Below are 16,507 nucleotides of genomic sequence, written 5' to 3'. Positions count from 1 at the left end.
AGCTGCTTAACGTATTTTTAAATCATCTTCTCTTTTCAAATCTATTCATTTAAATTGTACTTTTGGTCATAAATTTTTTTAATTCATTTTAATGAATCATCTTTCTGAAAGCATGTAAGGAAGTATTTTTAAGTTCTGGGATAGTATCTGAAAATTAAACATCTTGGCATCCCCAGTGTCAGTCTTATACAGGCCTGGCATATTGATTAAGAAGATGGTATTTTTAGCTAAAAACCATGAGGCTGCATGCCTCCCCTCCACATGGACCAATCTAGATGGTGATATAAGTGAATCAGATGCAGTCAGACTAGAAGATCCTTCCTTCACCTGCAGTGGTCCACTAAGGTGATGCTTCTAAGAAGGAATGGAGGTCCAGCCTGTTGGAGGTCACCTTCTTTATCTTATGTGAGTAGGTAATGCTTATCTCTTATTATTTATTATCATGCTTGCAAATTTTTAACTCCAGAAAATTCCTGGTTATACCATTTCTTTGATAAAATTTTCAAATGAAATTTTCTCTATTACCCATTTTATATTCTGAAGAACTAAAATATATGCTAGTTGATAACGTTATCAGGTCAAAAACTCTTGCCCTTTCAATCCAATCAATGATTTGACTGTTACTACTTTATTTTATACAGGAAATGAATGATTAAGGCTATCAATATCCTAGAACAAAGATTTACAGTTTAAATCTCAGATTTGTGGAACAGGGATGGGGAAATACAGAAAGATGCTAGGTAGTATTCTAATTTTCTGTGATTACTCAAAGAACAATTAATTAGAAAAATATGGGTATATGCTTGTGCCATCCAAAAAGACATGAGTTGTGATTAAAATAAAAACATAAAATTTTAAGTAAAGGATTATATACAAAGAATAAAATAAATTTGAGAAATTTCTAGATTTCTGAGGTCATAGTGGAGAAGGTAAAAGAAAACTTTTATTTTGTGACAAGTCAATTATTCTGCTTCTAAACTAGTCAATTTTAAGTTTCCATTCCTTTGTTTAAAACCATTACAGATACTTTATTTACAGAGCGAACTATTTCCTCATTTTAAATTTGAAATATACTTTCCATCCATAATCAATTCTGTTGTATTATATTCAAGATAATCCACATTTTCTTTAGTATCTGGACCTTTTAACTAGCAGCAATTATTTCACTTGCATATATGAAAATATAATCAAGAATTTTAAGCAAGACAAATTTAACAGCATTACAATTTAGAGAAATATAATCACCATTACTCATTTTATTTAATTGTTAAGTAAATGTTGTCCATTAAATTTTGATAAGTTATAAATGTGTAACCATCATTAAATTGTGTTTCCAGTAATACAAACACTATGCCATTCTGACTAGAGAATTACATCCATAATGATTAATTACTTTTATATATTTATTTCTACTAAAAAGATAATGCATAGATATATTGCCAGTATCCACTGAAAAGTTAAGAGCTAATAGCTTCCATTTTTTTATAAAAGGTATTTAGCCTTAGAGAACCCATAATAAGAAAATCTATTGAATAAACAGAAGAAACATGTAAGTAATTAAAATTATTATTTGATAGACACTGGAATGTTTCTCAAATAGTTAATTTATAAGATTAGCTCACATTGCTATTTTTTTATGCTATGTGTGCATCCTTGATCAAAATGTGAAAATGTCTAGAATCTAATATCAAACATCCCATTAACCTGATATTTAAAAATACCTTATATGAAGTAACATGAATAAAAGAGGTGGACATGGAATTTATTAGAAAGAACTTTCTCATTTTTTTTCTGTTTCTCTAGCAACTATCAAGGAAGTTTTATTTCCAAATTCACATATTACTTAGCAAAAAATTAGTTTCAGAAAATTTCCCAGGAACCTACAAATGTTAATTGTTTTGTAAACACATTAAAAAGTTGTATCACCTCTCAAAAACAATGCAGGTGGTAATAATATAAAAACAGAAGTCCCGAAGTCAAAGAAATGAGTTAGGGGTCCTTTGAGTTTCTTCAGGAAATGATGCTCAGAATCATCACTGGAGATTTCATAAAGCAACTGTGTGTAGAGAGGACATGTTAGAGATATGAAGTGTCCAGATCTCAAAGTATTAGAAAACCCATGAAAACTTTGGGTCAGGTGTGAGTGCATTTCCATGACATCTAACTCTTACACAACCAACCCAAACTCCCAAATAGTGTGCTATCAGTACAATCATGTTGCACTGAATTTAAGTTTGCTGTGTAGAGTGGGTGGAAAAGGCACATACATGAAAGAAATGGACTCATTCTCCCATGCAACTTCTCCCATGAATTAGAATATCTACAAGATCATATCCTCATGATTGAATAGGCCTCTCGTCTCTGCATCTCTGGCCAGAATTATTCAACACACTTGAATAATTGCAGCCCCAGCATATCATAGATGGAGATGTTTTTAAGGATTTAGACTGTTCTTGGGACAGAAGAAGGAATTAATTTATCTCTATGGTCCTTTGAATATATATGGAATTTTCACTTTACCCTATAAAGTACTTGCTCTTGGGTCTGTGAAAGTAATCATCACATCACAACACTTTCTGTGTACAGTTAATGAAAGTGTGCATTATGATTAGAGTCTTGCACTAGGAGAAAAGGTTTGAGAAAGTCATTTTTGCTTTCTGTGTATAACTCTGTAAATTCAAACTAACTTATAAAACATTTCCAAATTAAATTGTGTTTCCATATGCAGCCCTAATCTTTCCAGTTCCTAAATCTGAGAAAATAACTCAATGTTTGGCAAGAAAAAATGCCTTCTGGGAATGATACCTATGCAAGTAAATGTCCATTAAATTTTGATAACTTATAAATGTGTAACCATCATTATCAACTACCTAGTTTTATGTATTAAAACAATTATATTTCAAATTATATTGTCTCTGAGCCATGTAAGATAAGCAAAAAACAAATAATAAATTCTTTAAATCATTTTTCCTGTCCTTTTATTTGGTATCAAATATAACAAAACCAGACATATAAAGTAGATGGCTTTACCAACAGTTTTGTTTACGTATATCATTTAATCAAAACTCACCTGTAAAATACTTTTCCTGGAAATTTTGAGAAGAAAAATGTTGAAGGTAATTCTGGTTTTATTTTTAAACATTTTTTATTAGGCACATTTTCAATATACAGAAAAATAAATAGAAAAGTATTCTGATCCTCTGTGTCGGGATAAAGCATGTCTAATTATTTTATCATTTGGCTTCTCTTGGTTTATCTCTTTGCCATGTTCTCATTCTTTATCTTATTTTTTTGGCATTTTAAAGCAAATTCAGATATTGTAATATTTCACCTACAAGTACATAAGCATCTCCAGCAAATAAGGTTTTTGTGTTTTAATATAACCATAATTGCATTATAATACTTAAATATTCATAACAATTCCTTTATATAATCTGATATGAAAACTGTAGTCAATATCATCTATGGTGTGAAAAACATTTTTCAATTGTAGTAACAAGTGTATAATTTGAAATTGCCCATTTTAACTACTTTCAACTGTACAATTAAATAGTATTAATTACATTCACAATACATTAATATTGTTACCATTGCCAATATTGTTTAACCCAACTTTTTCATCACCTCAAACAGAAACTCTGCACCTATTTAACAATAACTCCCCCCACTGTCACCCTGAGTTAACCTAAAGTATACTATGTGTCTGCGTGAGATTTGTTTCTTCCATGTATTTCAGACAAGTGAGGTAATACAGTATTTGTACTTTTGAATCTGGCTTATTTCATTTAACATGATGTCTTCAAGTTTCATCCATGTTGTGCATGCATCATAACTTTGTGTCTTTTTATGACTGTTAAATATTCCAGTGCATGTAAATATCACATTTTATCTACACATTTACATTATGTTTCACAGTTGGTTTGCTTCCACCTTTCAGATATTGCGAGTAATGATGCTACAAACATTAATGTAAAATATCTCTTCGAGTCCCTGGTTTCTATTCTTTGGGCTATGTACCAAGAAATGGGATTGATGCATCATATGATAATTCTATTTTCAACTTTCCAAGGAACAAACTTATTTCAAACAATCAAACAATCAAAAGTAGTTGCACCATTTTACAATGCCATCAGCAATTTGCATACTTGTCAAAATATATTAATTTCTGTTTTCTTTTAAATAGTAGGCGGGTCTGAAGTAGTATCTCACTGTGGTTTTGAATTACATTTTCCTGGTAACTAATGATATGGAGCACTTTTTTGTGAGTTTATGATCATTTGAATATATTCTTTGGAGAAACATTTATTCAAGTCCTTTGACAGTTTTTTTAAGTTTTTTTTTTTAATTTTTATTGTTGAGTTGCATCAGTATTTTATAAATTCTGTATATTAAACCCTCTTCAGATGTATGGCAAGCAAGTATTTTCTCCCATTACCTTAGGTCAACTTTTCAACTTCTTGATAGTGTCCTGTGATGTACAAAATATTAATATTAATGAAGTCCATTTTATCATTTTTTTCTATCATTGTCACATCTAAGAATTCAGTACCAATCCAAGGTTAAAAGGGTTTCTCCTGTTTTTTTTTCCAGGAGTTTTATGGTTTTGGCTCTTTTGTTCAGGTCCTTGATTCATTTAGAGATAATTTTTGTATATGTTTTTAGGTAGGTGTCCAAATTCTTTCTTTTACAAGTGGGTATCCAATTTCCCCAACACCATTTGCAAAAGAGACTGCCATTTGATGATGTCACTCTTCCTTCAACTAAATTTTGTGCTGTAGTTAAAACATTTACAAATGGCAGATGAAGGATTTGATATAGGTGTCTTCATACATATTCAAGTAATTTTAATAATATATGTAATTCAATGGAATCCTTTGAAGCATAAAATGTCTCTTTTCTCTATGTGCTAATTTTTACTTTGATAACATGTATACAATACAAAATGTCCTCTTTTAACCATGTCCATGAGTACAAGAAAAAGACATTAATTATGTTAACTATGTTGTGCTACATAGAGCATCATTTACTATCAAAAGGTTTTCATCACCCCTAATGAAAATTACATACATATTAAGAAACAATGCCCATTCCACACTCAAACTTGTCCCTGGTAACCCCTCTGAATTATTTTTCCATTTGCAGTGTCATTCCTGTTTGAAATAATGGAAAACAGAAATTATACCTCAGATTTCATTCTGGTAGGACTTTTTAACCATACCAGAGCCCACTTCTTCCTCTTCGTGTTGATGCTGACAGTGGTCTTCATTCCCTGTTGGTCAATGCCCTCATGATCTTCCTGATTCATCAGGACCGCTGACTTCACACACCCATGTACTTTCTACTGAGCCAACTCTCCCTCAGGGACCTGATGCTGGTTTGCACAATTGTGCCCAAAATGGCTGCTGGCTACTTGACTGGCAAGAATGTCATTTCTCCTGTTGGCTGTGGCTTCCAGATCTTTTTTCTTACCCTGGATGGTGGAGAGTCCTTCCTCCTGGCAGCCATGTCCTATGACCACTATGTTGCTGTATGTCACCCTCTGCGATATCCTGTCCTCATGAGTTGGCAAGTATGCCTGAGAATGATTCTGGGATCTTGGTTTCTGGGAGCAGCTGATGGGCTTATGCACGCTGTGGCAAACCTAAGCTTCCCATTTTGCAAATTACACGAGATTGATCATTTTTTTTTGTGAGCCTCCTACTCTGTTATGCTTGGCTTGTGTTTGCACATCTGTCTTTGAGTATGCCATGTACATTTGCTGTGTGTTAATGATCCTCGTCCTCTTCTCCGTCATCCTGAGCTCCTATAATCTCATCCTAGCTGCTGTTCTCAACATGCAATCCACAGAAGCCTGCAAGATGGCTTTTGTCACCTGTTCATCACATTTAGCTGTGGTGGGACTCTTTTATGGAGCTACTACTTTTATTTATATAAGACCCAAATCCTACAGGTCAGCTAACCATGACAAGATTGTGTCAACTTTTTATACCATCTTCACTCCTGCATTGAACCCCCTTATCTATAGTCTGAGGAACAATGATGTCATGGGAGCCTTGCAAAGTGTATGGGTAATTGTGCTGCCTTAAATCATCACTAAGATTACTTTGATTTAACCCAATATTGAAGACTGTCCAACACTGCAGTGTGTGAATCTCTTGTGTAAAGGTAAAAACTTCATCATATTTAACTGTGCATTTATAGATACATATTTTTTCTCTTTTACTTTGACATGTGGATCCATCTCCATACTTCTATTACAATTGCTAGTAAGCCATCAACAAATAAATTTGTGTAACATTAAACATACATGAATCACAAATTTTTAGTAAGATATTTCTTCTTTATACACCACAGTAAATATTTGTTGAAAGAATCGAGTAACAAATACTCAAGAAATATTGAGGATTCATTGCTGACATTTGTTTACTATGGAGAAATAATTCATGCATAATAAAATTCCCAGATCTGAAGTATACCTTTAGACAGTTGTGACAAATACATACACACATATAAATCATCCCCACTTTAAGAGATACACATACTGTCATGAAAAGCATAACCTGTCTGTTCTTGTCCATGAAAATTCCAATCACATATAATATAATTTTTGTCAACATGCTTTGGTTGAATCTATTCTAGTATTTCATATAAATGGACATTTTATTTTGTGTTGCTTGCTCCCATAATATACATATGAAAATATGTGTGTGTATTTGTAAGAAACCAATAAGACAATATATAATACAATATATACATAATCATATGTATAGACACAAGCTCCATTATTTTTAGATTTATTACTTCTTTCTCTTTTATTGGTACTATTCCATTGTATGTATGTATCACAGTTTTCACATAATTTTGTTCATGGACATATATGCCATTTACAGTTTGGAGCTCTTATTAATAAAGCTGCTATTAACCTCATATTAGTAATTATAGTTTCTTACTTCTCTTATTAAAGGTATGATTACCTACTCAATAAACTATTTTTAAAAGCAGGTAGACAATTTTGCACTCCCACTAGCAAGACTGGCAAGTTATATTTGCTCCACATTGGCAGCAGTGCTGGGTATTGTCAATGTTGTTCATTTGTAGCAATTCTAGTGGATGTAGCAGTATCTCCCTTTATCACCAGATTAGGCCTGGTTGATTTTATGTTGCTTCCACTATATCTGATACCCATAATGTTAATTACCATACACACATTCCCCATATTTCTGCCTATAAATTTGGAAAACCCATGCAGTTGATTTGGTGTGTAGCACACTTTGTTACAGTTTACACTTTGCACCTCACCCTTTGGAACCAGCTGGGAGTTAAGTTTAGTTATCGGTCTAGAAGCGTGATGTGTGGTGTGGGGTTGTTCCTGAAGAGAATCAACCGTCCCACAAGGTATCTACATTAAGGGAGGCTAATACAGTTTCTACAGGAATAAGCAGTGTTAGTGTTCTCAGGCATGCTGGAAGGACTGATTCTACTGGCAATAATATTCAGCATAATTTCAGGATTTTAAGCCCCAGCTAAATCAGGACCAGACTAGGACTCCATTCAGATTTTCAGGATGCCATTGCTTCTCAATCCATGCCCTCTATTTAAAAGCAGATATCAACAAGTTTGGAAATTCATTTTTTTCCTGCAATTCAGCCACTAGTGGATTAGGGTCTGAGTTACTTTTCAGATATGTCACCTTTGTTTTGGTTTTTGTTTTTTTTTTGTTGTTGTTGTTGTTGTTGTTTTTCCAGGGGAGATATAGAAACTTTCATGTCTTTTGTACAGATATCCTCTGGGAAATTGAGACCCTGAGGTCACTCTTTTTATTCCTAATATTCTCCCTCACAGTTAGGAGTGAGCCAGCTAATCTCAATATACTATTTAGTTTGAATTTTTTTCTATGGTATTAAATACATGATCATCAGGGCCTTGCTGTTGTATTTTTTTTCAACTTATTTTTTTATTAGAGAAGTTGTAGATTTACAGAAAAACCCTGCAAAAATACAGCATTCCAGCATACCCTACAACCCTTTTTAACACTTTGCATTAGTGTGGTGCCTTTGTGACAACTGATAACAGAATTGGACTATTAACTATAGTTTACAGTAGGGTGTAAATTTTCCACAATATATCACCCTACTATTAACACCTTGCATTAGTGTTGTACATTTGTTATTATTCATGAAAGAAGTGTTTATAATTGTACTATTAACTATGCCCATCATTTAAAATAGGGTTCGCTGTGTTGAACAGTATTCACATATATAACTCAGTGCTGTTAATTTCACTAACAGTGTTGTGTCACCATCACTACCACTCATTTCCAAAACTTTACAATCAACCCAAATAGAAACTCTGCACAAATTAAGCACTAACTTCCCATTACATACTCCAACTCAGACCCTGTAACCTATATTCTAGATTCTAACTCTATGAGTTTGCTTATTTTAATTATTTCATATTGGTGAGATTGCATAGTATTTGTTCTTTTGTTCCTGGATTATTTCACTCAGCATGATGTCCTCAAGGTTCATCCATGTTGTTGCATGAACCAGAACTTCATTTCTCTGTAATTCTGAATAATATTCCATTGTACGTATATACCACATTTTGTTTATCCATTCAGCACTTGAAGGATTCCTGAATTGCTTCCATCTTTTGGCAATTGTAAATAATGCTGCTATGAATGTCAGTGTGAAAATATGTGTTTGAATCCCTGCTTTCAGTTGTTTTGGGAATATACCTAGTAGAAGGTTACTGGGTCATATGGTAATTTTATACTTAGCTTTCTTAGGACGTATCAAACTGTTTCCAGAGTAGATGCACCATTTTACATCCTCACCAACAATGATTGAATGGTCCTATTTCTCCACAATACTCCAACACTTTTAATTTTGTTTTTTTAATAGTAACCATTCTAATGGGTATGAAATGGTATCTAACTGTAATTTTAATTTTAATTTATCTAATAACAAATGATGCTGAGCATCATTTCATGGACTTTTTATCCACTTGTATATCATCTTTGGAAAAATGTCTATGCAAGTTTTGCCCATTTAAAAATTTGGTTGGTTGTCCTTTTGTGGTTGAGTTGTAGGATTTCTTTGTATATTCTGGATATGAAACATTTATCAGATATGTAGTTTTCTCCCATTGAATAGGTTGTTTTCACTTTGTTGATAAAATCTTTGATGCACAAAAGTTTTTAATTTTGATGAGATTGTTTTCTTTTATCTAAGAACCATTGCCTAACACAAGATCCTGAAGATATATCCTTCCATTTTCTTCTAGGATTTTATGGTGCTGGTTCTTTGATTTAGGTCTCCAATCCATTTTGAGTTAATTTTTGTATATGATGTGAGATAGGGACCTTCCTCCATTCTTTTTCACATGGATACACAGTTTTCCTAGCACTATTTGTTGAAGATACTATTCTTTCCCAATTGAGTGAACTTGGCAGCCTTGTCAAAAATCTATTGGCCATAGATGTGAAGGTCTATTTTAGAACATACAATTTGAATCCATTGGTCTATATGTCAATCCTTGTGACAGTATCATGCTGCTTTGACCAGTGTCGCTTTGTAATAAGTTTTAAAGTCAGGAGGTGTCAGTCCTCCAACTTCTTTCTTCTTTTATTAGATGGCTTTGGTTATTCATTGCCCTCTACCCTTCCAAAGAAATTTGATAATTGGCTTTTCCATTTCTTCAAAGTCTGCAGTTGGAATTTTCAGTGGGATCATGCTGAATCTGTAAGTGATTTTCATAGAATTGTCATCCTAATAATATTCTTTAGTCTTCCAATCCATGAGCATGGAAAGTCCTTCCATTTATTTAGATCTTCATCAATTTCTTTTAGCAGAGTTTTGTAGTTTTCAAAATATAAATCTTTGCATCCTTGGTTAAACATATTCCTAGCTATTTTACTTGTTAGTTGCTATTGTAAATGGGCTGTTTTGTTTTGTTTTGTTTTGTTTTCCTCCTTATATTGCTCATTGCTAGCATACAGAAACACTACTGATTGTTGCATGTTAGTCTTGTAACAAACCACTTAGGATCATATCATGTGCAAATAGTAAAAGTTTTATTTCTTCCTTTCTAATTTGGATGGCTATTATTTCATTTTCTTGCTTAACTACACTTGCTAGAATTTCCAGCACAATGTTGAATAACAGTGGTGACAGTAGGCATCCTTGACTTGTTCCAGACATTTGAGGAAAAGCTTTTATTCTTTCACCATTGAGCAGATTGTTAGCTGTGTTTTTTTTCATATATACTCTTTATCATGTTGAGGAAGTTTCCTTCTATTCCTCTTGTTCTAGGTGTTTTTATCAACATTTTATGCTAGATTTTTTCAAATATATTTTTTGCATAAATTGAGATGATCATGTGTTTTTTTTTCCTTCATTTAGTTAATGTGATTTATTTCATTAATTGATTTTCCTAGGTTTTACTGCCCTTGATACCTGAGATAAAACCCACTGACTATGGTGAAAAATTCTTTATATGTGCTGTTGGATTCGATTTGCATTATTTTATTGTGGATTTTTGCCACTTAGGGGGCCTAAACATGTGCCCTGAGTCTCTCTTCCTCAAAGCCAGTTAGAGTCAATGTACAAAGACACCCAATATTTTCATTTAGATGCATCAGTAATCAGAGGCAAGATTTACACAGAAAATGTGCACAGTCCACCAACCCACAGGTGTGGGACAATTAGGCATCAGGAATGGGCACTAACTTCATGCAGTCTCCTAGACTCCACCTTTGATCAATAACATCTCAGGAACCCACAAATGAATTCATGCAGGTCACCATTCCACATCCATGAGTTATACAAACTGATGTGTGGATCCAGGCATAGGAGAGAGATATGAACTATTGAATTTAAAATTTCTTCCTTGGCTCTCCTACCATTTTTAGCATTTAAAGTGGGTTTATGTTGTAGTTGTTGTTTTTGTTTTTGTTTATGTTTTTCTTCTGATTCAGTTCTCATTGAACAGCTCTCTTGTCTTCAACATCTCCTGAAGTTTTGAGAAAGTTGATTTTGCCCATTTCTTTGTTCCTTCCAAGAGGGACATTCACCAGCATTTGATGACATTCTACATTGAAGTTAATTTTATGATGAAGTTAAAAAAGTAACATAAGTCTAGTGAAGGATTTAATATAGGTATTTTCATATTCACTCTAGTAATTTTAATAAAATGTGAATTAAAATGGAATATTTTAAAGTATGAAAATGCTCTTTTCTATTTTTTGTATTTTAACTTCTATTTGAATAGTGTGATTACAGACAAAATGTCCCCTTTTATCATGTCCATGAGTACAATTCCATGACATAAATTGCATTCACTATGTGGTGCTACCTTCAAAACAAATGACTACCCAATTTTTCATCATCCTAATCCAAAATTATATACTTATAAGCAATAACTCCCCATTCCACATAAAAACTGCCTATGGTAACCTCAATGAAGTTATTTTTCCATTCACAGTGTCACTCTTGTTTGAAATAATGGAAAACAGAAATTATACCTCAGATTTCATTCTGCTAGGACTCTTCAAACACACAGGATACCACCTCTTCCTCTTCGTGTTGATGTTGACAATTGTCTTAATCTCCCTACTGGTCAATGCCCTCATGAGCTTCCTGATTCACCAGGACTGCTGGCTTCATACACCCATGTACTTTCCACTGAGTCAACTCTCCCTCATGGACATGATGCTGATTTGCACTATTGTGCCCAAAATGGCTGCTGACTACTTGACTGGAAATAAGTTCATCTCCCCTGCTGGCTGTGGCTTCCAGATCTTTCTCTTGCTCACACTAGGTAGTGGAGAGTGCTTCCTTCTGGCAGCCATGTCCTATGACCACTATGTTGCTGTATGTCACCCTCTGCGATATTCTGTCCTCATGAGCTGGCAAGTATGCCTGAGAATGATTTTGGGGTCTTGGTTTCTGGGAGCAGCTGATGGGTTCATGCAGGCTGCTGCTACTCTAAACTACCCATTTTGCAAATCACATGAGATTGATCATTTTTTCTGTGAGGCCCCCATGCTGGTGCACTTGGCTTGTGCTGACACATCTGTCTTTGAGTATGCCATGTACTTCTGCTGTGTGTTAATGATCCTGGTCCCGTTTTCTCTCATCCTGACCTCCTATAGTCTCATCCTAGCTGCTGTTCTCCACATGCGATCCACAGAATCCTGCAAAAAGGCTTTTGCCACCTGCTCATCACTTTTGGCTGTAGTGGGACTCTTTTATGGAGCTGCTATTTTTATATACATGAGACCCAAATCCTACGGGTCAGCTAACTATGACAAGTTTGTGTCAGCCTTTTATACAATTTTCACTCCTGCACTGAACCCCCTCATCTTCAGTCTGAGGAACAATGATGTGATGGAAGCATTGAGAAGGTGTATGCACGAATTTGTTGTCTTTAATCATAACTAAGACTACTTTGATTTCCCACAAGTTTAAAAGTTAACAACAAACAATGTTGTGTGAATTTCTAGAGTGAAGTTATAAACGTCTACATATTTAAGCTAATATTTATAGCTCCAATTTATTTTCTTTTTTACACTGAAATATGGAGCCATCTCCATCTTTCTGTTTCATTTGCTAAGTTGCCATTCCCCCAAATTGTATATTGTTAATTATCTTTGAATCACAAATTCATAGAAATATATTTCTATACTGTACTTCACAGTAAATATTTTATGTTGAAAGAATCAGCTGATAAGGTTTCGAGCAATTTTGACAATGAATTGCTAATCATGTGTTTAATAGTGAGGTATAATATATACACAGTAAAATACCAAGATTTGAAGCATACCTTTAATCAGTTTTGAGAAATACCATACTCATGTAACTCACCCCCACTTTCAAGAGTCACAGTTTCTGTCACTGCATATATGCCCTTCATGTACTTATCCTGTAAAACTTCCAACCACATATACAACCAGCAGTATAATTTTCATTGCATGTTCATTTCTGTGTATTTTAGAATTCAATATTTGTGGACACATTTTTGCATGTGTTTCTGGCCTCTCTGTCTCTCTGTCTCTGTCTCTCTCTGTCTCTCTCTCCATGTGTGTGTGTGTATATATATATATATATATATATATATATATATATCCATATTTTTACCTATCTCACTACTTTTTCTTTTTTATTAGTTGGAACTATTTCATTGAATGAATATATCATGGTTTGTTTATACATTATTTTGTTGATGGACTTCTAAAGGAATTTTCAGTTTGGATTTCTTATGACTATAACTACTATTAAGCTCCTTTTGGTGACCATATAGTCTTACTTATCTTTCTAAAGTTATAGTTAACTTTTCAATAAAGTAGTTGTACAGTTTATACTCTCATCAACATATGTGGCAAGTTCTAGTCATTCCACATTTTTAGCAATGCTGTGTGCTGGGTATTGTCAACTCTGTTCATTTAAGCTATTCAAATGGGTTTAGCAGCATCTCACTGTATCTATAAATTAGGCCTGGGTTACTTTATATCCCTTCCACTATAATCCAACACCTTTAATATTCATTCCCACACACAGATTTCCCATATTTCTATCTGTAAATTTGAAAAAGTTACATAGTTCACTTGGAGTTTAGCACACTTCATTATGGCTTATGCTTTCCTTCACATCCTTTGGAACAGGCTGAGACTTAAGTCTATTTATAGGTCTAGAGGCAAGGTTTGTGGTGTGGGATAGTTCCTGAAGAGAATCAATAGTTTCTTGAAAGGTATTTCCCTCAAGGGAACTATTAGAGTTCCTGCAGGAAGAATCAGGGTTAAACTTCTCAGGCAGGGGTGAAAGGACTGATTCTATTGGCAAAAAGACTCCTAATTTAGGGGCTCAATGGCCCAACTTAATCAGCATCTGCCTAGGTGCCCACTCAAATTTCCAGGATACCATTTGTTCTAGTTTGCTAATGCTGCCAGAATGTAAAACATCAGAAATGGATTGGCTTTTATAAAAGGGGGTTTATTTGGTTACACAGTTACAGTCTTAAGGCCATAAAGTGTCCAAGGTACCTTCACTGGAGGATAGCCAATGGCATCCAGAAAAGCTCTGTTAGCTGGGAAGGCATGTGGCTGGTGTCTGCTCCAAGTTCTTGTTTCAAAATGGCTTTCTCCCAGGATGTTCCTCTGTAGGCCACAGCTCCTCTCCAGAATGTCACTCTCAGTTGCTCTTGGTGCATTTGTCCTCTCTTAGCTTCTCTGGAACAGAAGTCTGCTTTTCAACAGCCATCTTCAAACATTGTCTCATCTGCAGCTACTCTCTCAGTTTCTGTGCATTCTTGAAAGTGTCCCTCTTGGCTGTAGAAAGCTCACTCCTTCTGTCTAAGCTTATATAGTTCTCCAGTGAACTAATTCAGACCCACCCTGAATGGGCGGGACCACACCTCCATGGATATTATCCAATCAGAGTTACCACCCACAGTTGGGTGGGGTGCATTTCCATGGAAACAACCCAATCCAAATCCAACTTAATCCCCACTAATATGTCTGCCCCACAAGTTTGCAACAAAGAATATGGCTTTTTCTGGGGGACATAATACATTCAAACTGGCAGACCATTATTTCTCAATAATTACCCTCACTTTAAAGGCAGATATCTGCAAGTTGTGAAATTCATTTGTATTTTAATTGAGCTACTGGTGGATGAGGATCTGAATTACTTTTTGGAAATATCAGCTCTATGGGTCTATGATAAAGAATGTTTCATGTCTTTTATACAGATTTGCATTTGGAAATTTAAACTCTGACATACTTCTTTTCTTTCCCATACTTCTATATCACACTCAGGTGCACGTATATGTCTAAAGACAATTTTTAAAGAATTGTCAAAGTCAACTGTGGGAGCTTGCAAGTCTGATACCCATAGGACATGCTTGCAGACTGGAAACTCAACCAAGATTTATTTTTGTTTTATTTAAGCATTTTTTTTTTATCTTGTATTTGCACTTAAGGCATTCAAGGGCTTGCATGAGGCCCACACACATTATTCAGACTAATGTCCTTTGCTTAAAGTAATTTGATTGTAGAGGTAAACCACAGCTACAAAACACCCAAACAGCAACATTTAGATAAATGTTCAACTAAACAACTTGGTTTTAGCCTGACCAAAGTGACATGTAAAACTGACCATCCAAAAGCCCAACACCAGGTGGGATGGAAATGCCAGACCTGCCACACTGAATTTTGCATGAAGCTAAAAACAGAATAATGGGAACATTTGGACCATTTTGTTATTCAAGTTGAACTAACCCCCACTTCTAGGAGAGCCCTGAAGCAATTGAAAGCACCCTTGATGACACTACTGACATCATTGAGACATACTGGGGTTGCTCCCTGTTTCTTCCAAGATTTATGGTAAAATAAGCTATTCTATATTCAGGTTTCCACATATATGTGGGGATGAAAGAATGCTGGAATAACAGGCACCATATTGCATTTCAGAGGCAAAGTGAATATAATTATGCAATTTCAAGAATGGGTGGCAAGTCCTCAGCCAGTAAACATAGGGTTAGTGGGTCTTGGAACTCCTAAGGTGGGATACTAAATTGTAGAATGTAGAAAGAAAACTTTGGGGTTAATTTCAGTGATTTTGGATATGAAAATGGTTTCTAACATATGACATCATAAACACAAAAACATAAGATAAAATCAATTTGACTTAAATATTTAAAATATTTATGCATTAAAGATTACAATTTAAAATGAAAAGACAAATCATAAAAAGAAAACAACTTATAGAATGGCAGAAAAAATATCTGCATATTGTTATAACTATCAAAATTTTGCATGTGTGCATCAATCCTACTTTGGTTAAGCCACTTGCCTCAACACTTTTCTTTGGACTAATTAATAAGCAGCTTTCCAGACCTGGTGAATAAACTCCTCCAGATCCCAACCCAATATCTGTGGCCAGAACCCACACACTTCACCCAAGACCCATAGCTGGTTACAGATTATAAACTAAACTTCCCTATAACCCTCCAACTGACAGTTCTTTCCTTTGTGAACACATTTGCTTTAAACTAACCAATTCTTGGCTCCCACAGGAAATCTATTAATAGCCACCACTGGGCAACATTAAAGGCACAGCCTATGGGTTCCTGTTGTTCTGTTTGTGGTCTCCCCACCTGCTGGTTGAACCACTTGAGCCAATCATGTTTCCTGTTGGCCCATAATCCCCTCTTTCTCTGTTACCTTTGAGTAACACACCATCATTTCTCATACATTTTGGACTTGGTTCCCCACTGTAACCCACCTGAACTCCACCCAGGCCCAAATTTGAAATCCAAATTAACTGAAACAGATCATATATCTCATAAGAAACTAGTATCAAGAATACATAAAATTTTCTTACCACTCAAACACCAAAGACAGGCAACCTAATTAAATATTGGCATACCAGGAACATGAAAGGATAGTTAACATTGTTAGTAATTTAGGGAAAAGCGAATCAATACCACAATGAGATATCACTTCCCA

At 34.6% G+C, this 16,507-nt stretch overlaps 1 protein-coding gene and 1 pseudogene across 1 annotated transcript; both read left to right on the top strand.

Annotated features, from left to right (window-relative positions):
* Positions 1-5,141: 5,141 nt before the first annotated feature.
* On the top strand, positions 5,142-6,097 carry LOC119506567 (annotated as a pseudogene).
* A 5,395-nt stretch (positions 6,098-11,492) lies between these two features.
* Positions 11,493-12,443, top strand: LOC119506566 (olfactory receptor 2T8-like). Its single transcript, XM_037799578.1, has one exon. The coding sequence runs from the start codon at positions 11,505-11,507 to the stop codon at positions 12,441-12,443; it is 939 nt and encodes a 312-aa protein (XP_037655506.1). The 5' UTR covers positions 11,493-11,504.
* Positions 12,444-16,507: the final 4,064 nt, after the last annotated feature.

This window comes from Choloepus didactylus, chromosome 11, assembly GCF_015220235.1.
Source record: "Choloepus didactylus isolate mChoDid1 chromosome 11, mChoDid1.pri, whole genome shotgun sequence".
NCBI classification, from domain to species: Eukaryota; Metazoa; Chordata; class Mammalia; order Pilosa; family Megalonychidae; genus Choloepus; species Choloepus didactylus.
This window is presented reverse-complemented; position numbering and strand designations above follow the sequence as displayed.